Source organism: Lampris incognitus, chromosome 11 (genome assembly GCF_029633865.1).
Source record: "Lampris incognitus isolate fLamInc1 chromosome 11, fLamInc1.hap2, whole genome shotgun sequence".
Classification (NCBI taxonomy): Eukaryota; Metazoa; Chordata; class Actinopteri; order Lampriformes; family Lampridae; genus Lampris; species Lampris incognitus.
The window spans coordinates 35,646,211-35,670,146 of NC_079221.1; the positions used below are offsets into that span (position 1 = coordinate 35,646,211).

At 44.5% G+C, this 23,936-nt stretch overlaps 1 protein-coding gene across 1 annotated transcript; it reads right to left on the bottom strand.

Moving 5' to 3' along the window:
* Positions 1–2,440: 2,440 nt before the first annotated feature.
* tnfaip6 (tumor necrosis factor, alpha-induced protein 6) lies at positions 2,441–10,650 on the bottom strand. Its single transcript, XM_056289991.1, has 6 exons — positions 10,485–10,650; positions 7,896–8,033; positions 6,645–6,806; positions 3,793–4,021; positions 3,607–3,647; positions 2,441–2,708 (listed from the first exon to the last, which is right to left on the bottom strand). Exons 1-6 carry the CDS (start codon positions 10,582–10,584, stop codon positions 2,587–2,589), a joined length of 792 nt encoding a protein of 263 aa, XP_056145966.1. The 5' UTR covers positions 10,585–10,650; the 3' UTR covers positions 2,441–2,586.
* Between the last annotated feature and the right edge of the window lie 13,286 nt (positions 10,651–23,936).

A 23,936-nucleotide genomic window follows, 5' to 3' on the forward strand; every position in this document is an offset into this window, starting at 1 on the left:
CACCCTATCCCACCTCGTTCCCCTCTCCCCCGACGAGGTTCTAAACCTCATCATATCCAGTCGCCCCACCACATGCTCCCTTGACCCGGTCCCCTCCCCTCTTCTTCAGTCTATAGCACCTGAACTCCTTCCCTATCTAACCCACCTCATCAACACCTCCCTCCAGGCAGGATGCTTTCCATCTGCTTTCAAGACTGCTAGAGTCAACCCCCTTCTCAAGAAACCATCACTTAACCCCTCTGATGTCAAAAACTACAGACCAGTTTCCCTTCTACCCTTTCTATCCAAAACTTTCGAACGTGCTGTCTTTAACCAACTTTCTTTGTACCTCCACCAGAACAGCCTCCTGAACCCCAACCAGTCTGGGTTCAGGGTGGGTCACTCTACAGAGATGACCCTCCTTGCAGTGACAGAATCGCTGCACTCTGCGAGAGCAAACTCTCTCTCCTCTGTCTTGATACTCCTGGACATGTCAGCTGCGTTCGACACAGTGAACCACCAGATCCTCCTCTCTACCCTCGAGGGGCTGGGTGTCACAGGCTCTGCACTCTCAATGTTTGCAACTTACCTGACAGGTCGCTCCTACCAGGTGACATGGAGGGGATCTGTGTCGGAGCCTCGCAGACTGACTACAGGCGTTCCACAGGGTTCGGTTCTGGGTCCTCTCCTTTTCTCCCTGTACACAACATCCCTGGGTTCTGTTATTCGCTCACATGACTTCTCTTACCATTGTTATGCCGATGACACCCAGCTGATCTTATCCTTTCCTCCCTCTGACACACAAGTAGAGACACGCATTGCTGCGTGCTTGACTGACATCTCGGAGTGGATGGCGACACACCACCTGAAGCTCAATCTGGACAAGACAGACCTGATGTTCCTCCCGGGGAAAGGTTGCCCACACCGAGACCTGGCCATCACCATTGACAACACCGTGGTGACACCAAATCGGACTGTGAGGAATCTGGGTGTGATCCTGGACGACCAACTGTCGTTTGCTGCAAACGTTGCATCGGTTGATTGCTCCTGCAGATTTCTCCTCTATAACCTCAGGAGGATTAGCCCATTCCTCACCGACGAGATGGCACAGGTGCTCATCCAGGCTCTGGTCATCTCCTGGCTGGACTATGGCAACTACCTCCTTGCTGGTGCCCCAGCGTCGGCCATCAAACCTCTGGAGCTTGTTCAGAAAGCTGCAGCTCGTCTGGTGTTCAACCGCCCTAAGTTCTCCCACCCAACTCCCCTTCTCATGTCCCTACACTGGCTTGCAGTAGCTGCTCGCATCCAGTTTAAGACTCTGGTGCTAGCCTACAGGGCAGTGAAAGGAACAGTGCCTTCCTATCTCCAGGCCATGGTCAAGCTCTACACCCCCGCCCGACCACTTCGCTCTGCTGCCTCGGGACGCCTGGTTTCCCCGTCGCTCAGAGGCCCTTGCTGCCGATCGACCCGGTCACAGCTCTTTTCTGTCCTGGCCCCACAGTGGTGGAATGAACTCCCCACTGATGTCAGGCCAGCGGAGTCGCTGCCCATCTTTTGGCGCAGGTTGAAAACTCACCTCTTCAAGGACTACTACCCTGATACTTGTTCTTAGCACTTATTGTATTCACTCATAAAAAAAAAAATCTGTTTCTTGCACTTTCACTTTAGCACTGGTTTTGCTCTTAGATGCTTGTTTAGATGCACTTATGACCTCTGATGACTAGTAGTTCTCCTGATTTCCTACGTTAAATGAACTTATTGTATAAGTCGCTTTGGATAAAAGCGTCGGCTAAATGACTGTAATGTAATGTAATTGTGTCGCTGAAAGACTGTCTTCTACATGTTGCATTGTGTGATCATATGCACACACACACACGCACTCTTTCTCCCTTACTTATCTAATATGAGCTTTTTTTGTCTCGACCTTAAGACACTATAAATGTAAAACACTCTTGCTGAAATGTATGAGTGACATTTCCTTACAAACATTCAAATCTTTTATTGAATATTGAACATGTTCATTCATAAATACAAATATGCCCTTAACTTTTGTGAAGAAACAACCTACACCACCAGTCGTAATATTAATTTTGCAGTATTAAACTCCTGTGAATGAATATTTCTAGAGCATCTACATTTTCTCAAATAATCATCCACAATTGTACAACCAACCCCTGTTTAAGTCAAGTCTCAGGATATCAATTACAGTCAGTTTCATGCAGGCCTTGTTGATGCAACAGTAGCACAAGTATATGTCATGGTTAATTTATCCATTTTAAAATGTATAATGGTTTTCTTCAAAATGTGCTTTGGAATATTGAGGACTTCACAGTGAGGCACCAGTTTAGTCCAACCATATGTCATGTTAATGTTTGCAAAGTAGATCGCAGCCTGTCAGTGTAAACATGTCAGATATTTGCTCTGCAAACTCAAAAGCAGTGAAGACAACACGAGGTAAAAATATGATTCATGAATTTGAACACAATGGTGTAACCTTTATTAATTGTAATATTATCCATTCTATCAACTATGAAGCAGCATCAACGATAAAAGTGAGAGAAGAACTTTATAGACAGTAAAATGAGTGAAATAGAGTCAAACCATTGGTTAAGTGCAACAGTTGGTGTCGTTCTGTGAGAAGAGAGAGGCATTAAAGGCGATGTATTGTAGCTGGAATCCCCCGGCCGTCACAGAGGCATCAGAGAGAAACTTTAACGTCATCACATTTCCTATAGGAGAAAAATAAGCAAGAAGGAAAAGGTATTTCTCTTTTCTTCTTTTTTCCCCCCATCAATTTAATGTCATTGTCATCAAATTAAAGCCCTGTGATGGACTGGCGGCCTGTCCAGGGTGTCGTCCCATCTGTCACCCAGTGACTGCTGGGATAGGTGCCGGCATCCCCGCGACCCTGCCCTTTTTCTCCCCAATTGTACTTGGCCAATTACCCCACTCTTCCAAGCCGTCCCGGTCACTGCTCCACCCCCCGCTGATCCGGGAAGGGCTGCAGACTACCACATGCCCCCTCCAATACATGTGGAGATGCCAGCCTCTTCTTTTCACCGGACAGTGAAGAGTTTCACCAGGGGGACGTAGCGCGTGGGAGGATCACGCTATTTCCCCCAGTTCCCCCTCCCCCCGAATAGGCACCCCGACCGACCAGAGGAGGTGCTAGTGCAGCAACCAGGACACATATCCACATCCGGCTTTCCATCCGGAGACACAGCCAATTGTGTCTGTAGAGACGCCTGACCATGCTAGAGGTAACATGGGGATTCGAACTGCCGATCCCCATGTTGGTAGGCAAAGGAACAGACTGCTACGCTACCCAGATGCCCATTGTCATCAATTTTGTATTTTTCACAGTCCACTATGGCTCACTAATCATTGTGCCATGATAATAATCTTTCCTGGTTTATTTTTTTAGTAGGCTATAGCAGAACATCCAAATCGATCCCAGATTCATTCAACTGCAGCTGTGACTTTTACCAGCAGCAGACATCATGTGTGTATCTGAAACAATAAAACTTGTGGTTCCCTCTCTTATTCTTGCACAAAATTCATCTGAAGCAGGGTTATGGGGGCAACGGCATCACCACTGAAGTATTGATGACTATGATGACAACTTACCTGTGCTAGTAATGTCATCTGGTAAATAATCGCCACAGAACCTACGAGCAAAGCAACAAATTCACAACGGTCAAAGGACTCAGCCAAAATGTCGGGAGGCTGTTGCAGTCAAGCTTACAGTATTCAGGGCAACATTAATTCATGTCTATTCTATTCTAGTCTTTCTATCCTATTGATGAACCTCACCTCCCAACAAAGCCCGAGATGTCATCGTAGCTGTCGTAGACCTCCAGGTAGTCAGACAAACATGCTGTGTCGTCCTCCACATCAAACTCCAGGAAATGCAGGCGCAGCCTCTGGCCGTAGCGTACACGGATGTGCCAGTAGCAGATTTGCTCATCCTGGTACTCCTCTGGAAACCCAGGGGACTGAATGGTCCTTTGCTGGTCTGTCAGCACCCCGCCACACTCCTTGGCTGTCGGATGGATGAGAAACGACCACATGGTTAGTCGTTGCCAACAAACGTATTGATAAACCTAAAAGTTGCTGCTCATAAGCCCGCTGACTGTGTGAAGATGTCTCTTGCATGTGAGCTCGGGATCATTTGGGGAACGGAGAAAGAAGTCCTTTGACTGGATAAAGGGAATCAAGAACAAATGTGAAGGCTGGTAACAGTGACAATATAAGGTTTTTCCTCTCTACAATCATTGTGGAGGATATAATTAGTTGCTGTTTTACATCTTTTCTTGAATGAAGAACATTTTGTGCATAATTCAAACCATATGGCATCTTTATATCAAACACTGGGTTAATTTCAGTCATTTTAACTCATCAGTTCAATGAGACAGTTTGCAGAGCTGCAACAAGGAACAAATAGAAAGAGCAGAGCAACAAAAGAAACCTTAATGAAAGACATCAAGCTGAAGAACATTTGAAAATAACTGAACTTACTAGTAGAAACGTGTCAGTTTTTACATAAAATCTGCACTTTTCAGGGGTTGTAAACCAGAAAACATGTATCTATGTAGCATAGTGCTAATAGAAACAATGGTACCAACAGTATTATGGCGCTTCCTAATATCTTGTCAATGGTGTGATCAGACTCAAAACCTTTATTTAGCCAGGAAGGTCCCATTGAGCTACAAGATCTCATCTTCCAGGGAGTCCTGGTCAAGATTTCACATGGTAAAACACATACAATACATTAAAAAAAAACTACACAAGAGAAATGGTAAAAGAAGAGAGGCATGCAGGCCATACCAGCGATATCCATAGCACAGTCCACCTCAAGTCAAGGATTATATATGACTTTACATTTTCCTAGATGTGAGATACACTTAAAATTCAAAACATGAAATGTCTGCATAAGCAACGACTTGCTGAGATGTTTTATGCAAATGTGGTCATGTAACATTTGCATTAAGTCAAGTTTACATGCATAGCCCTAACAGTCTCAGAGAGCTTTACACTCCCACTGTGAGGAACAGGTAGATACAGTTAACAATGATGGATGACACCCCATATACTTAGTCCCCTTGATTCGGATAAGGAACACCCCCCCCCCACACACACACACACACACGTGCTTCTGCCTTAGTAAGAGACTCTCATGAACGTGCAAACTGATTGACAGCACGTAGGGACCAATGGAGATGCCGGCTTGCAAAGGACCATCCTGATTGGTTGATAAGGAGTGCGTACAGAGAAAATCTTGTCTTTTACAGCGCCCAGGGCGGCTGCACAGACCAGATGTTTTTCCTCACTTTACTTGATGGCTGTCAGGATGTAGAATGAGTTTGACCAAATATTATAAAAAGTGTTTTGAAATAAAATTGCTGAAAGCCACTTTGAAAGTTTACTCAACAACCTGAAAGTTTCACAGGCCAATTAGGTGGGTGTTGATACGCAGCATAATGCTTTTGAATGTGTTTCAAATTAAATTTAAGGGACAAGAATGTAAATGTGCTTTCCATGTGGAATAGATGCAGTGTCAATGGGGCTGGATGGGGTACGTTTTTGCTAAATGAATCAAAGCTCAGACCAAATTATTGTTCCTCGACATTTACAAGAATTGAGTGAATCATCCAGTAGTGACTACCAACACGCTTTATCACCCATCACTCCACCCTGCTCTCAGATATCAGCAGGCCTCCCCAGTGGTCTTACTCACTGACTCCTTGCCCATGCTTTTACTTCCTCCATGTTTATTCTTGGCCTGATGCTGATAACTCAATGGGTGAAACTGAGATTGTGCTTTTAAATGTAGAAGAGAGCAACAACAAAAAAAAGCCCTGTCTGCTGGTCTGGTCTCAGCATATATCTTCATTGTTGAGACCAGAAAACTTTCTTTTCACAGTCCTTAAGTTAAGTAACTTTTTGAAAAATAAATGTATTTCTAGTTTTTCCCCTTATCCCATCCAGTGGCATATGGCCGGAACTCTTGTCGAATAACTCCCCTGGCTCACGTTTCCACAGGAAGGAGACAGTTGTAACACCAGCTTCCTTCAAACTCGTGTCGGCTGCTCTCGCTATTTTACACGCTGAAGCCTCGCAATGGATTGCATTACCTTCACGTTGCGAAGGAGACGTAGGGAGAATGCTTTCGGTTGCTTGGCTGCAGGCGCCCGGATGGGCCACAGGGGTCGCTGGAGAGCGACAAGTTCCCGAACACTACATCGATCTACACCCTCTGTCCCTCGTGTAAGGGTGGCCTAATGAATGCCTTACCCCGTGGACGCTCTGGCCATGTCGAGTGTGGGATACGAACCTATCCCAGCCACATGACGAGCGGGTTGCAAGAACGGCGGGTTATTCCGCTCGGCCATCAGAGCAACCAACCGTTAAGTAACTTTAAGTTGTGGTGCTGAATTTAAGTTGGGTGAGATCAGGAGGGCAATAACGCCCTTAGCAGCCCTGTGGAGAGCTACACTTATTGGCCGTCCTCAGCATGTGTCCTAACCTCAATCCAGCAGGACTACCATTACTGTCTGTCTGACTCGACCATGATCACGTCATCACGTACACTCATGAACCGTAAAAAGCCCCAGCCATGAATTGTCATAACCACCATTAATCATTGGCTGTAAACGTATACTCACAGTCTGGGTTGTAGCAGTACACGTCCCATCTCTCGCTTTTGTTTAGCCTGTACCCATAGTCGACGATGCCGACTTTACCAAAGCCGCAGTTGGCACCAGCTTTTACAATGGGGTAGCCGACACGCCCTTTGTCAAACCAGCCAGCCGCGCACACGTGAAAACCTGGAAAATGAGCAACAGCGGTAAACACAGATTAGGTTAATTGTGTGCCATAACAATATGAAATAAAGCCCCTGATAGCAATCTCATGTGTTGTGAACTTGTTTAGTCTCTTGACTACCTCGGATCTTTTCTTTTAACAGGAAAACCACAAACTCAGATGGCAGATTAAGAGGGTTGCTGGGTGATGTTTGAGGGAATTTGGTTGCAAAGGTTGTTTTTTTTTTGGGTAGAGGAAGGGGATCAGACTTGTTTTGGGAACACATGCTCTATAGTGAACTCATGTGTATCTGAGAGCTTCCAGTCACAATCAGCAGACCACAGCGCGGAGAGCTGTGATGAAAGGAGGACCTCCTATGAAGACCGCCAAGGGGAGACTCAGCTGTAAGCAATGACAGGGGCGTAGTGTGTGTGTGTGTGTGTGTGTGTGGGGGGGGGGAGGGTGTTATTGGGGGGTGGGTGGGGTGTTATTGCTGCCTGAGACTGGATTCAGTCTTTTTGCCATGGGAACAGTAGTGTTACCCGCTGAAGAAGGTCTTAACAGACATTTACTATGCTGGTGGGACCACTTGACATTTGACATGGAGTTGTGCTGCAGCAAAAGGCCAGACACCTGTGGGTCTGGTCACCCACTGCATCACCATAACCTTGACCTTCTGAACAGATCTTAAAATCATTCCACCGGGTTGCATGATGTTTTCCTGATCATGTCACCTCACAGTGACATCCTTTCCACGCTGTGAGGGATCTGAACACACATGGTAGAGAAAACTGTCGGGGGAAATGGGAATCCGATGACTGATTCATTTCATGAGAATAAGGCAGGGTAAATAAAGAACATACAACCTTTTCAAATGGCTGGGTTGTATGAGACAACCCAAACTGTGAGACTACACCAATAGATTGATATCAGCCTTTCATCTGCAAACTTGGGGGCGTTACTAGAATTATAACTTGAGGTGGCATGTGTTACGAGAGTCATAACAGTCTGTATATTTTTCCAAACATGCATTTCTTTTAAACAAGTGATTTTGCACGTGCATCCACATGCATGCATGAGGTTTGTGTGTATACACTGTAGTCACTGCAGACCTATTTGACGTGCAGCCTCCAGTTGTTTGTAGGTGGCCAACTTTCCTCCTTCAAACTTGCAGACAGCCTTGGCCTCTTTATAAGTCAGCTGGTATCTCCCTTTGCGTGATTCCCTGTGGTACACTCCAGCTGCTTGCTCTGTCAAACACAGAAGGCAGAAAACACTTTTCAGTAAACAGTGCAAACACTATAACAAGTGGAGCACTGATGGCCCGTGTTGTGCTTTTTAGTGTGCGGCAACCACAAAGATGTGTATCTCAGCAAGCTGATACACATTCGGAAGGCTTTATTTCTTTTTACAAGGTTCGGTAAACCTGCCCAAAAGACCAAAGGCCAGTCAGTGAGAATGTGGGAGGTAGGTTTAAAGGACGAAATGGATGCTGAGCTGAGTGCAATACCAAAACACATCTATCAACTAGCATGTTGTGCTTGGATAGGGAAGAATGGCAAACTGTTGAACATTTCTGTCCAATTTGGCAGTGGTCATATCCCTAGTCCTCTCAATGGGGAGTTTTCTGCTGATCCTGTTTTGGTATTACGCATGCATGACTCTGCAAGAGTTGGAGGAGGGCACTTCAAATTAGCCTCCAGTCAATATTTTGATTTTGTTAACTGTTTCCTTTGAAGTGATTTTTCACTAGTTAGTTCTGCTGCCTTACGAGCACAGGAGCCAACTGTCTTTCAGCCTATATAGTTTCTGGTTTACATGCATTTGTTGCGTTCTTTTCATGTCAGTTAGTTCCTGGAATAGTCAATGTAAATATTTCAAGAACCGCAATGGAAAATTGCTGAATCTGCACAGCACATTTTTCCATACTTCACCTCACAGTTGGCTGGCCTTAACAACATGTGATAGAGGGGAAAAGGCTGACATATTATCATGCACTGATGGGTAAGCCATTGGCATTGGCATTGGCATTATGGAATATTATCCTGTTATTAGCATGTGTGATTCAATTATTTGGAATTCACTGTCGCCTCTGGTGGTGGTGTCCGGTGGGTCCAGGGACCATGGCCCCTGCTTGGAGCTGCCCCCGAGGAGGAAACACCGAGGGCGGTCTGACAGGACGCGGAAGCGGGGCAGGCTAGGCTAACTGCTAGCCCATGCAGACCGGCAGTTCCAACAGTCATCCTGACTGGTGTTCATTCTCTTGGACAGTGATTTTTTTTGTTTAGTTTGGATATATGAATTAATTAAGATATGTGTGTTCTTGTAGTTTTTGGCTGTGTTTTTGTCTTTGTGTTGTACTGCTGTGGGCTGGGGGAAACGGCATTTCGTGAACTGACAAACCATAGGTCTGTAAAGTGTGTCAGAGGCTCATTGTATACTTTAGGTAGATGGACAGCAGTTAACTTGGAGAATGACAGGCTGGAAGCTGTGGCGCTAACACGTTTTTCCCCCCCATCTAAGTCTTTGTTGAGCGGTCACGATTCGAAGGATTTCAAGGTTTGAAGTTAGTGAAGACGTCTACGTTTGGCCTATGCAGTTGGAAAGGCGGCCATGAAGTCATTTGCCCATGTTTACACACTGGGCTCATTCAGCACTCGGGCCAGTGATAAACACGTCTTTCCTCCCACGGGGACCCAGACTCCTTGCAGCGGGGAGGGTCCTCTATACAAGTCCTGAGCTCTTGTGGAGTGATCCATGCTCATTCACATCATTGTTCTTGAAATTTTTTTCCCATTTTGACGAGGGACAGTGGAATATTAGATTAACGCTATCAGTTTATTTGAAACAAAATAAATCCCATCTTATACAGGGTTATGGAATGGGCCTAACTAATAACGCGTTACCAGATCATAGTCTGAATGCAACATGGCATCTATAGGTGTGACTGCAACACACAACAATGAGACAGTGGATAAAAACAATGAGATGAAAAAGAAAAGGCATGTTTGAAGGGGGAAAAGACATTTAGGATTAATGGCAAAAACAACGATACAACCCCAACAATAACCATTCTAATTACATGCTGATGTAATTGTCTTAAACGCAGTCTGATAATTTGAGAAAACATTTGATTGGTGGTGGAAGGACATGAAGTAATCCAAAATGAAACTGTGGAACTACTTTGCATTGGATGCTTAGTCTCTACCACAGGTTTGAATACAGTCTAGCAACAGCTGGCTCTCCAATTGTAATCAATCTAGTTAGCAGCATAGTAAATTTACAACTGCACATTTGTCCCACGGTGTCTTACAGTACTACTCTGGTTGCTGCTCAGGTTCTCAGCAGTCTCCTAAGAATGACAGCAATAGGTTCGCGTCATTATGCACCGCAGTGAATACTGGAGAAGATGGCCAAACTTCCAAGTTTGATATTGTTGGTATATTTACTGGGTAATTAGTAAAATGTACCGGGTTACATTTGTAGCTAACAACAGACCAGATTCACTACCAACAGGTTATATTGGCATTATCACTTCCAAAATGTTGCGCAAACGTAGGACCCGCAGACGCTAAAAGAAAAGAAAAAAAGCGCATGGTTAAACTTTGTAAAGGACGACGAACAATCAGCGCCGACGATATAGCGTAACGGTGTATGTAAGACAGGCAGAAACGACGACACGGACAACAAAATTAATTTACCCAGCCATATCGAGTTGTGAAATATGCCGTTCTTGTATCCCCAGGCTCGCGTCTCTTTCAACAGAAGCCCGATGGTCCACAGAAGAGCGAGGACGCGCATCCTTGGTCTCCTCCGTGTAGAGCAGATGTTATACGTTCACAGTGCAGGGCCCCGTCATCTGGAAACGCTCTTATATAGACAAACGTCACCGCTCACACACGCGCGCGCGCGCGCACGCATACGCACACAGGCGCGAGTGCGCCAGCTCTCCTGCAGTCTCCAGCGTTACACGGCGTTGCTCAACTCGGAGTTTTACCCCTGGCAGAGCAGTTCTTCCGTAGAAAAACCCCTTTGTGTAATACACGATGCTTAAGGTTTTCCAGATGTGAAGCGGCCCCGACCACTTGGATATGTTGTACAATACAATGGCCCGAAACTAGTCGGGCATGAACTGTAGGATGGCGCAATAAGGGTGTGTACGGTCAAAATAAACCCCGTTTTGAAATAGCAAACATGGTTATTGTTAGTTTTAATTAGTAAGCTTATATATATCACTGGCTTATATTATATTGTTTTTTTGTTTTGTTGTTTTGCAAGTGTATTGCTATAAAATCCAGGTCCAAAACCCAAGCGACCCACGTCGTACCAGGTGTTCTACCAAGATCTGCGACCGTCGAAAATTGTGACCGCGTGGTTGTCCTGAACGCACGGAAAGCGCCACCTCACGGTCGTCACTGGACAACGTTTCAGAGGGACGACCACCACTACTGCCGCCACACCGCTCCCCTGACCCTTAACAACACCAAGACCCACAAACTTAACCAAACCAGAAGGGGGGGGGGGGGGTTAGAGGTGTCCTCGAGTCCGCCGCCAAACTTCTCTTCACTGATCCTCAGTTGAAGCTTGACCACGGTCACAACTTTGGACGGTCGCACATAATTGACATAACACGTATTCCAACACCGGCAAGGCCGAATGGAGCGCACCCACTGCGCCCATTGGATATAACAACAGGCCTATCCATTGTTAAGTGCTGAACAAAGCATAAGGGTTAGATTAAGTTAAGTTAAAGGGGTAGTAGACCTTTTTTTTCAAATTTTTTTGAGCTGAGAACATACGTATATGAATCTTGGATGGTAGAACCTCTTGAGGGAGAAAACGCTTTTTCTTACATCTGGCGGAAAACGCATGTTACAATCAACCCCTACAAATTGCCTGTGCCATATGGGGCATCGAAGCTGCTGAGACCCGTGTATACGTATGATCCGAGGGGTGACACGTCGGAAATAGCCAACTAAACTCTGGGTAGACTTGTGAGAAGCTGGGGAGAAGTGCATTTAATACAAAGCCACTTTCATCCCCCCACACCAACATCATAGTGTTCTTCATCTTCACACTTTTCATCTTGTTAACTAAGTTCCTTTTGTCTTATCAATAATTTCTGGAAAGGAGAGGATAATTGTTACTTGCAGTTTTACAGCCTTACCCTACGATCAATGGGTAAGGGGCGTGGCTTTTTGGCATAGACCTTATAGTTACAGCTTAACAAACTGTGCATAAGACGTAATAGGAGAAAAATTACATTTACGAAAAAAGGCAAACGCTTGTGCATTATTCCATCGAATCCCATGGCAAACCAACACATATGCTACAGTGTTTTTCACTGAGCTGTTTCAAATTTTACAAGAACAGTTCCCTGCTATAAAATGTGTTACCCATGTATGTCAGTCTGCCATTATATACTATATATGTATATATATGTATATATATATATATATATATATATATATATATACATGTCTTCCTTTCACCCCTTTTCAGGTGGTGTGTCTTCATCAAGCGCAGGTCCTCTACCAGAGGCCTGGGAGTTTGAGGGTTCTGTGCGGCATCTTAGCTGTTCCTAGGACCGCACTCTTCTGGACATAGACCTCAGATGTTGTTCCTGGAATCTGCTGGAGCCACTCTCCCATTTTGGGGGTCACAGCCCCTAGTGCTCCTATTACCACTGTGGATTATTATTTCCTGTGGATTTCACCTTCCACATCCAATATAGTTCTCCCTTCAGCCCTTGGTATTTCTGTAGCGTCTCATGCACTTTCTTGCTGATGTTGCCATCGCTCGGGATTGCTGCATCGCTTGGGATTGCTACGTTGATCACTACTACTGTCTTCTGTTCCTTGGCAACCACAACAATGTCTGCTTGGTTATCCAGCACCTGCTTGTCAGTCTGGAATTTGAAGTCCTACAGGATCTTAGCTCTGCTATGCTATCTGCTGTTATGCTGCTAGCTGGGAAAGCATACACTGAAAGGCATAAACAAGTAGCTGGGATAGTGTACAGGAACATCCGTGCTGAATAGACTGGAAGTCCTCAAGTTCAAATGGGAGACCCTGCCAAAGGTAGCTGAGAATGGCAGAGCTAAATTAAGGGATATAATGTGTGTGTGTCTGTGTATGTGTGTGTGTGTGTGTGTGTGTGTGTGTGTATATACAGTAAATCCGGAAAGTATTCACACCCCTTCACTTTCCCCACATTTTGTTATGTTACAGCCTTATTCCAAAATGGATTAAATTCCTTTTTTCTCATCAATCTACACACAATACCCCATAATGACAAAGCGAAAAAGGTTTTGTAGAATTTTTTGCAAATTTATTAAAAATAAAAAACTGAAATATTGCATGTACATAAGTATTCACACCCTTTACTCAGTACTTGGTTGAGGCACCCTTGGCAGCGATTACAGCCTCAAGTCTTCTTGGGTATGAAGCTACAAGCTTGGCACACCTATATTTGGGGTATTTCTCCCATTCTTCTCTGCACATCCTCTCGAGCTCTGTAAGGTTAGATGGGGAGCGTCGCTGCACAGCTATTTTCAGGTCTTTCCAGAGATGTTCAATGGGGTTCAAGTCTGGGCTCTGGCTGGGCCACTCAAGGACATTCACAGATTTGTCCTGAAGCCACTCCTTCGTTGTCTTGGCTGTGTGCTTAAGGTCGTTGTCGTGTTGAAAGGTAAACCTTCGCCCCAGTCTGAGGTCCTGAGCGCTTTGGGGCAGGTTTTCATCAAGAATCTCTCTGTACTTTGCTCCATTCATCTTTCCCTCGATCCTGACTAGTCTCTCAGTTCCTGCTGCTGAAGAACATCCCCACAGCATGATGCTGCCACCACCATGCTTCACTGTAGGGATGGTATTAGCAAGGTGATGAGAGGTGCCTGGTTTCCTCCAGACATGACGTTTGGCATTCAGGCCAAAGAGTTCAATCTTGGTTTCATCAGAACAGAGAATCTTGTTTCTCATGGTCTGAGACCCTTTAGGTGGTTCTGGCAAACTCCAAGCGGGCTGTCATGTGCCTTTTACTGAGCAGAGGCTTCCGTCTGGCCACTCTACCATAAAGGCCTGATTGGTGGAGTGCTGCAGAGATGGTTGCTGGAAGGTTCTCCCATCTCCACAGAGGAACGCTGGAGCTCTGTCAGAGTGGCCATCGGGTTTTTGGTCACCTCCCTGACCAAGGCCCTTCTCCCCCGATTGCTCAGTTTGGTTGGGCGGCCAGCTCTAGGAAGAGTCCTGGTGGATCCAAACTTCTTCCATTTACGAATGATGGAGAACACTGTGCTCTTCGGGACCTTCAAAGCTGTAGAAATTTTTTTGTACCCTTCCCCAGATCTGTGCCTCGATACAATCCTGTCTCGGAGGTCCACAGACAACTCCTTTGACTTCATGGCTTGGTTTCTGCTCTGACATGCACTGTCAACAGTGGGACCTTATATAGACAGGTATGTGCCTTTCCAAACCATGTCCAATCCATTGAATTTACTACAGGCGGACTCCAATCAAGATGTAAAAACATCTCAAGGATGATCAGTGGAAACAGGATGAAACTGAGCTCAATTTTGAGTGTCATAGCAAAGGGTGTGAATACTTACGTACATGCAATATTTCAGTTTTTTATTTTTAATAAATTAGCAAAAATTTCTACAAAACCTTTTTCACATTGCCATTATGGGGTATTGTGTGTAGATTGATGAGAAAAAAAGGAATTTAATCCATTTTGGAATAAGGCTGTAACATAACAAAATGTGGGGAAAGTGAAGGGGTGTGAATACTTTCCGGATGCACTGTATATATATATATATATATATATATATATATATATATATATATATATATATATATCAACACGGATACAGGAAAAAAGTTTTAATACATAGCAGTTATGTATTAAAACTTTTTCCTGTATCCGAATTTTTTTCCTGTATATATATGTGTGTGTGTGTGTGTGTATATATATATATATATATATATATATATATCAACATGGATACAGGAAAAACGTTTGAATACATAGCTGCTACGTATTAAAATCTTTTTGCCGTATCCGTGTTGATATTCCGCTCTTCATTAGTTGAGCACTTATAACGCCATTGATGGTTTCAGAAAAAACCGCAATATATAAAATCCAGTGAGTCAAGTAAATTCTTTATGAGACAGTACAAGCCCGTTTCATGCCATAAGCAATCATCAGCTGTCAATAAAGCTACTCGAGGACCTTACCCCCCATTGGTTGTAATGTTTTCTACTGTGCATCATAACTACCTACCCCATTGGTTGTAATAGTACAACTGTTTCTCCTCTGATTGGTTGCTGTCCACCGAAATTAGGGGCATGATTCGGGGCAACGTATACTGTGTTTTCTTTGCTGAATCACATTAGCAGCTGATGAGTGCGTGACCCACGAAACAAGCTTGTACTGCTATGTATTAAAGTTTTTTTCCTACATTATTGATATTCCCCTCCTCGCTAGTTGAGCACTTTTATCAACACCATTGACGGTTTCTGAAGAAAAAAACCCCCATTATATATATATATATATATATATATATATAGTACACACACACACATGTATACATATATATATATATATTTATATAGTATATACATCCACACACAAATGTGTGTATATATATATATATATAAATGTGTGCGTGTGTGTGTGTGTATATATATACATACACTACCGTTCAAAAGTTTGGGATCACCCAAACAATTTCGTGTTTTCCATGAAAAGTCACACTTATTCACCACCATATGTTGTGAAATGAATAGAAAATAGAGTCAAGACATTGACAAGGTTAGAAATAATGATTTGTATTTGAAATAAGATTTTTTTTACATCAAACTTTGCTTTCGTCAAAGAATCCTCCATTTGCAGCAATTACAGCATTGCAGACCTTTGGCATTCTAGCTGTTAATTTGTTGAGGTAATCTGGAGAAATTGCACCCCACGCTTCCAGAAGCAGCTCCCACAAGTTGGATTGGTTGGATGGGCACTTCTTTGAGCAGATTGAGTTTCTGGAGCATCACATTTGTGGGGTCAATTAAACGCTCAAAATGGCCAGAAAAAGAGAACTTTCATCTGAAACTCGACAGTCTATTCTTGTTCTTAGAAATGAAGGCTATTCCATGCGAGAAATTGCTAAGAAATTGAAGATTTCCTACACCGGTGTGTACTACTCCCTTCAGAGGACAGCACAAACAGGCTCTAACAGGTACTATTTAATGAAGATGCCAGTTGGGGACCTGTGAGGCGTCTGTTTCTCAAACTAGAGACTCTAATGTACTTATCTTCTTGCTCAGTTGTGCAACGCGGCCTCCCACTTCTTTTTCTACTCTGGTTAGAGCCTGTTTGTGCTGTCCTCTGAAGGGAGTAGTACACACCGGTGTAGGAAATCTTCAATTCTTAGCAATTTCTCGCATGGAATAGCCTTCATTTCTAAGAACAAGAATAGACTGTCGAGTTTCAGATGAAAGTTCTCTTTTTCTGGCCATTTTGAGCGTTTAATTGACCCCACAAATGTGATGCTCCAGAAACTCAATCTGCTCAAAGAAGTGCCCATCCAACCAATCCAACTTGTGGGAGCTGCTTCTGGAAGCGTGGGGTGCAATTTCTCCAGATTACCTCAACAAATTAACAGCTAGAATGCCAAAGGTCTGCAATGCTGTAATTGCTGCAAATGGAGGATTCTTTGACGAAAGCAAAGTTTGATGTAAAAAAAATCTTATTTCAAATACAAATCATTATTTCTAACCTTGTCAATGTCTTGACTCTATTTTCTATTCATTTCACAACATATGGTGGTGAATAAGTGTGACTTTTCATGGAAAACACAAAATTGTTTGGGTGATCCCAAACTTTTGAACGGTAGTGTATATACAAATAAAATCCAGTGAGTCAAGTAAATTCTTTATGAGACAGTACAAGCCTATTTCATGCCATAAGCAATCATTGACAGCTAATGATTGTATACATTTTCAGAACTACAGGTTATGTTAAGGTGATCACATATCAATGCTGTTGGGCAAAATTGTCCTGAATTGGTTCCAGATTCAGGAGGAAATGAGCTGTACCCTCTGAACCCTCACAGAGCCTCTCCCATTGAAACCCACACATGGAAACTCTGTCTAAGGCATGGTGATTGTCAGCTACATTACAGTTGTATTTTAACAGGAGCCTCATCATCATTTCCACTTGTCCAGCAGCTACTTCACAGCTAACTGCTCACAGCGCTGGGTAAGTGTATGATATTGAAACCATGAAATCACACCACATTATTTAGCCCAACGAAATAATGTGGATTATGAGAACAGTTAACACTGGAGTCATGTTGAATCTTATAACAAACTGTGCTGACTGGGAAAGACAGGAATGCAAACAAAAGTTGACAGAGGTCATACAAGAGTTGTTTTGTTTTTTTGATACAGTGTCGATTCAACCCACATTCAACAGCTGTATCACAGTTTAATGCACATCTGGGGTGTTGTTCCTCTTTCTGATTCTGACGTGGTCCACACCGTACAGACTCAACCGTCTTTCCATTTAATGATGCTGAACAGAACAGAAAGAACTGTGTGTCGACCTCGTATCTGAAACAAGGGAAATCTGCCAAAGGTGTTGTGACTGTGTGATAATGGAAAAATTAGCTTCAGGCCTTGATGGTGAGAGAAGAAATCATTGGATTAATTTTATGGAAGGAAAATAACCTAAAATTGACTAAAAGTAATCAATTATTATTTCTATGAGCTTGAAGAAATCATTAACAGAATTTAGCCTAGATGACATCTCTAGGCTAAATTTACCCCAGTTTGCCATCCAGGCTCAAACTGGGCTAAATGTGATTGAAAGGTCTAGTAGATGTCTAAATCCATTAGTCTACTAAAACAAACACAATTATGAGTATTTTAGCAGGTAGCGTATCGGTCTATTCTGTTGCCTACCAACACGGGGATCCCCATGTTACCTACGGCTTGGTTGGGTGTCCCTACAGACACAATTGGCCATGTCTGCGGATGGGAAGTCAGATGTGGGTATGTGTCCTGGTTGTTGCACTAGTGCGTCATCTGGTCAGTCAGGGCGCCTGTTCGGGGGAACTGGGGGAAATAGTGTGATCTTCCCACACGCTACATCCCCCTGCCGAAACTCCTCACTTGTCAGGTGAAACGAAGGGGCTGGCATCTCCACATGTATTGGAGGAGGCATGTGGTAGTCTGCAGCCATTCCCAGATTGGCAGAGGGGGTGGAGCAGTGACCGGGACGGCTTGGAAGAGTAGGGTAATTGGCCAAGTACAACTGAGGAGTAAAGGGGGGGGGTAATGCATTAAACAGATTGGTCTAAAAGTGGGTCACAGTAAGTCAGATAAGCTAGACGGGAGCTAACACGTAGTAGTAGTATACCAGGTTGAAATCAAGTCTAGCGCTGATTGGGATTTTAATGAGCTGATGGTCCAAAGGAGTTGAATCAAGTGCAACTGGACTGGTATATATCCGTGAAGACGTTTCGCCCTTCATCCAAGAGGCTTCCTCAGTTCGTGCCTTTCTGACTAGACCAAGCTAGTCTGACTGGCTGGTGATGAGACTCAGTGTTTATCCTCCAGGAGTTGTTGTCAGAGCTATTGATATGCGTGGCTCTTTGTGATCAGATGTTTACCAACGCGCGTCGCTAACAGAGCCATAGATATGCGTGGCTCTTTTGTGTACCGATGTTATGGCCGCGCCTGTCGTTATCGGAGCTATTGATATGCGTGGCTCTCCTGTGCTCCGATGTCCAGCCGCGTCCGTCGCCATTGGAACTATTGATTTGCATTTGTTTAGCAGCGACGGTGGGTGGGGGTGTTAATTTCGACTTCATCATTCAGTGGTCATGAGAGCGGTTGGAGCCGTTAGTGACCGACTGTTGTTCTTGGAGGCTAGGCTTCTTGAGTCTCCTGGGTAGAGATGAAAGGATGGCATTGTAAGTGGGAGATAGGTGGTGTCACAGACCTCCTCCTCTGTTGAGGGATGGTTTTTCCAGTTTCACATAGATGGCTTCCTTCACCCCTCTTTCAAACCATCTATCTTCTCTGTCCAAAATGTGTACGTTGCTGTCCTTGAAGGAGTGTGTCTTCTCCTTTAGGTGTAGATAAACTGCTGAGTCTTGTCCTGAGGATTTTGGTCTTCTGTGTTGGGCCATCCGTTTGTGTAGTGGTTGTTTGGTTTCTCCTATGTATAGGTCAGTGCAATCCTCATTGCATTGTATGGCATACACCAGATTGCTTTTCCGGGTGTGTGGTACACGGTCTTTGGGATGACCCAGTTTTTGTCGGAGTGTGTTGCTGGGTTTGAAGTATACCGGGATGCGGTGTTTGTTGAAAATTCTCCTGAGTTTCTCGGAGACCCCAGAAACATACGGAAAAGCAATCTGGTGTATGCCGTTCAATGCCGTCCTTTCATCTCTACCCAGGAGACTCAAGAAGCCTAGCCTCCAAGAACAACAGTCGGTCACTAACGGCTCCAACCACTCTCATGACCACTGAACAATGAAGTCGAAATTAACACCCCCACCCACCGTCGCTGCTAAACAAATGCAAATCAATAGCTCCGATGGCGACGGACGCGGCTGGACATCGGAGCACAGGAGAGCCACTCATATCAATAGCTCTGACAACGACTCCTGGAGGATAAATACTGAGTCTCATCACCAGCCAGTCAGACTAGCTTGGTCTAGTCAGAAAGGCACGAACTGAGGAAGCCTCTTGGATGAAGGGCGAAACGTCTTCACGGATATATACCAAGTCCAGTTGCACTTGATTCAACTCCTTTGGATAACCATGACCTGGATGAATGAGAACATTCACAGACACAATGAGCTGATGAGTTTAGTTGTTTGTTTCCACTTGCATTTCAAAATATACATAAATAAATCCAATCTTCTTTTAAACTAAATTAATGTGACTGTGATGGAAATGTAGTGGGATAAAAAAGTATAAATATTTGCTCTGAAATGTAATGGAGTAAAAGTCAGTACAGATACTTGCAAAAATGTACTTAGGTACAGTAACAAAGTAACAGTGGTGGAAATTAACACTGCTCCCAAAGTCGAGTAGCTTCAGGCTTCATTAGGGCACCACTGGGCGATGCAATACTGCCGGCTGGGTCTAACTCAGATCTGTTCTGCAGTGTGAAAGTCCAAGTGTGTTTGAATTGTGCTCCCCATACACCACAAACTTCATATACTGAACTTCATATACCGACCCAACCTCTGGAGTATTTCCCCCGAGTGACTGGGTAGCATGTAATCAGCGAAGAGTACTACTGACGACTGCAATTACATCTTCCACCACATGTGCCGGCCAGCTTTCTGGAACTGTGCTCCTTTTATTATCCAGCCCCTCTTGGACTGTGTGTGGCCATTGTGAAGCAACTCAAACCCCAGACTCAAGTCCACATCAAACACAGCAGGAGCAGCAGATGTGTGTGTGTGTGTGTGTGTGTGTGTGTGTGTGTGTGTGTGTGTGTGTGTGTGTGTGTGTGTGTCGTGATGTTGAGGGGAGTTGGCTTGGAAGTGAGGGATGCAGAAGGAATAATATCGTCTTTGTTCCAGGACAGTTTTTACTGTATTTCCTCCTGGCTGCAACTGCCATGACTTCACATCCTGCCAAGTTACAAACGCCAAACAGGAGATGGTGTTGTTCCTCTCCGTGTTGGTCGACGAAACACGCACGCTTCTACACACACTTGCGCAAACCAAACAAACACACACACACACACACACACACACACACACACACACACACACACAAACTAGCTGACTTTTTTTTTCATTCATAATCTTTGGTCATGCGATTACTTCAGGGATCCATCCCTTCTAATTGTTTGTGTTATCCCATACTGCAAATGAGCATGCTCCAATCAAATATGCGGTTTGCTTTTTATTTATTTTGTGTTACATTTTCATTCCTCCAAAATCTAGACAAAATAATGCCCAATATCTCTGCCTCGGGACAGGGGAGTCATATTCTGCAGTTGTAGGAAGCCTGATGGCGAAGGTGGATTTACCCTCCGCTCTTTACTGTAACCTGTCTGTGGATTTCAGCCTTCACTTTCTCTCATGCAATATAGCTTGTGTCCAGACTTAACCATGCTTCAAGGGTGACAAATGAGAGTTTAAAATGAATAATATGCACAGCTGGTAACTGTTGCAGCGATCTGAAAATTGGCAGTGTCTCTCTTGAGGGGTGGTTGAAATCTTAGCTGCTGCATTGTGAATGAAATGGAGACCTGAAAATGACTCAAATGAGGTGGTAATGTGGAGCTGCAGGAGTCTGACCAAGATAAAAGCAGGGCCGAGCCTCTCTCTACGTTTTGTAGAGGATGAAAGCAAAACTTTCCATTTTTGATGTTTCTCAATTATGGGAAAGAGGATCGCAGTACTCTACCTTTCTAACAAATGTCAAGTCAAGGTCAAAATTCCCGCGTGTGTGTGTGTGTGTGTGTACTTGTACTTCTATCTATGTGGGGACCAAGTTGAGTTTTTAACCATCAGAGTGTGGACATTTTGGCCGATCCTCACTTCTTTAAGGGACTATTTTAGGGTTAGGACTTGGGTTTAGGTCCTGTGATGGCCTGGCAGCCTGTCCAGAGTGTCTACCCGCCTGCCGCCCAATGACTGCTGGGATAGGCTCCAGCATCCCCGTGACCCTGAGAGCAGGATAAGCGGTTTGGATAATGGATGGATGGACTTGGGTTTGGGGTTTAGGTTAGAATTAGGATTAGGTTTAGGTTAGGGTAAGGGTTAAGGTTAGGCATGTAGTTCTGATGGTGAAGGTCAGGTTAAGGGTTAAGGAATGAATGTAGTCAATGAGGGGTCTTCACAAAAATAGAAGTACAAATGTGTGTGTGTACTTTAACTTCTATCTTTGTGAGGACCAAATTGAGTTTTTAACCATCAGTGTGGACATTTTGGCCGGTCCTCACTTCTTTAAGGGTCTATTTTAGGGTTAGGACTTGGGTTTAGGGTTAAGGTTAGAATTAAGTTAAGGTTAGGGTAAGGGTTAAGGTTAGGCATGTAGTTCTGATGGTTAAGGTTAGGATTAAGGGCTCGGGAATGAAGGTACTCAATGTAGTCAATAGTTAATTGCCAGCAACCATACCAACATGTACCCTGGCTCTGCCAAATGACGGAAGCTAAGCGGGTATGGGCTTGGCTTGAACTTGGATGGGAGACCTCCCGGGAAAACCTGAGTTGCTGCCGGAAGTGGTGTTGGGGGGCCAGTAGGGGGAAGTCTTCCATCTGGTCCTAATAAAAACAACAAAATATCAAATACCAATGCCCGAGGGCAGTGACGGGGACACTGTGCTGTAGGAGTTGCCGTCCTTCAGATGAGATGTTAAACCGAGGTCCTGACTCACTGGAGTCATTAAAGATCCCATGGCACTTATCACAAAGAGTAGGGGGTTCCCCAGTGTCCTGGTCAAATTCCCAAACTGGTTGTCTCCATCCGACCACCTAATCACTAATTGTCCCCCCTTGTAACTGGCTCAATGATTCCTCCACCTCAAGCTGACGTGTGGTGAGTGTTCTGGCGCAAAACGGCTGCCATGCATCACCCAGGTGGGTGCTACACATTGGTGGTGGTCGAGGTGAGTTACGCCCTTAACTATGAAGCACTTTGGGTGTCTAGAAAAGCGCTATGTAAATGTAATGATTATTATTGTAACGACCACGGATGAGTAGATTCGCTAGCCCTGGCTAACAGGTCAGACCCTTTAGTCGACTGGTTAACGTAGGTGCGGGTGTCCCGGCTGCAGCAGTTCCTGGCAGACCCCCAGCTGACCCCCGAATTCACTACATTAAAATGGTCCGACTTGTTAGCCAACCAGCTAGCAAGTTTACTCATTCATGCTCGTTACATTATTATTATTATTATTATTACAATAAGGGACTAGTATAGGCCACTAGTACAGGGTGATATTGTGTGTGTGTGTGTGTGTGAATGTGCCCGCTCATGTGAATGTGGAACACAAACCTCGTACCTCCCTCCCCAGCGACAGCCCAGATGAGAAGTGTAGGAGAGAAAATCCCCCTGCGGTTGTCCTGGGTCAGCTGAGTGTCTTCACCAAGCAGCCTGCTCCCACCACACTCTAGCTCGTCTTGTTAGCTTATACTCTGCAGCCATAAATGACAAAATGCCCATTCAGTTTATTTCTGCTCAACTGTGAAAATCTGACTTGGCAAGAAGCTGGAGTGACTCTTTGTGTTTGCAGAGAAACATTTTCCAGATTTTTTTTTTTACAGTCCAAAACAAACCCTTGTGTTGTTTGCTGAGAATGGCTTGCAGAGGGTTAAACTTATTCTCTCATAAAAGCATGTCTGAAATATTTTGCGGTTACAGGCAAGCCCGTATTAATGCAAGGGCTTATCGGGGCTCAAGCCCCGGGGCCCGACGACGTGAGGGGGCCCACGAGGCTCGGGGTCTTCTGTGTCTGTACTCCTGACTGGTGTGTGTGTGTGTGTGTGTGTGTGTGTGTGTGTGTGTGTGTGTGTGTGTGTGTGTGTATGTGTGTGTGTGTGTGGTGGCCGCCGGCCGCCCTCGGGGGCGGGGTGCTTAATATCTGACAAATCACAATGTCAGACCCATTGATTGATGGGTCTGACAGTGACATTTGGCTACCAATCACACGTATGACGTGCCTGTCAAGGTTACATTATTGTCCAATGAATAACTTGCTGTTTTTCAACTGTATACAAAAATAACGTTACCGCTCAACTTGCTTGCTGCTTGAAACTTGCTGTCTGGAAAAAACATGTCTGGAAACAAGAAATGTGAAAGTGGAGCTCAAAAAAGGAAAAACCAAAGAAAGAGCAGCGGGAGTCCCAGTTATTAAGAAAAATCACCAAACTGACTGGATATTTCAGAGCTGCAAGCCCCGACTCCAAGGCTGAAAACTGCTCAAGTGAAACCACGATGATGTCGAGGACACCGGCGGAATTACCACCTGCTTCTACAGGTTAGGTATCTAGCAAGCTCGGTCTTAGCGAATTTAGCAAAGCAATTATTATGCTAAATTCCAGATAGTTATGAATTTGAGCTGTAATCTAGTTAACATTAGCTACAGTGCTAGGCTAGCTATGGTATTTATAACCGTCCGTCACAGCCTAG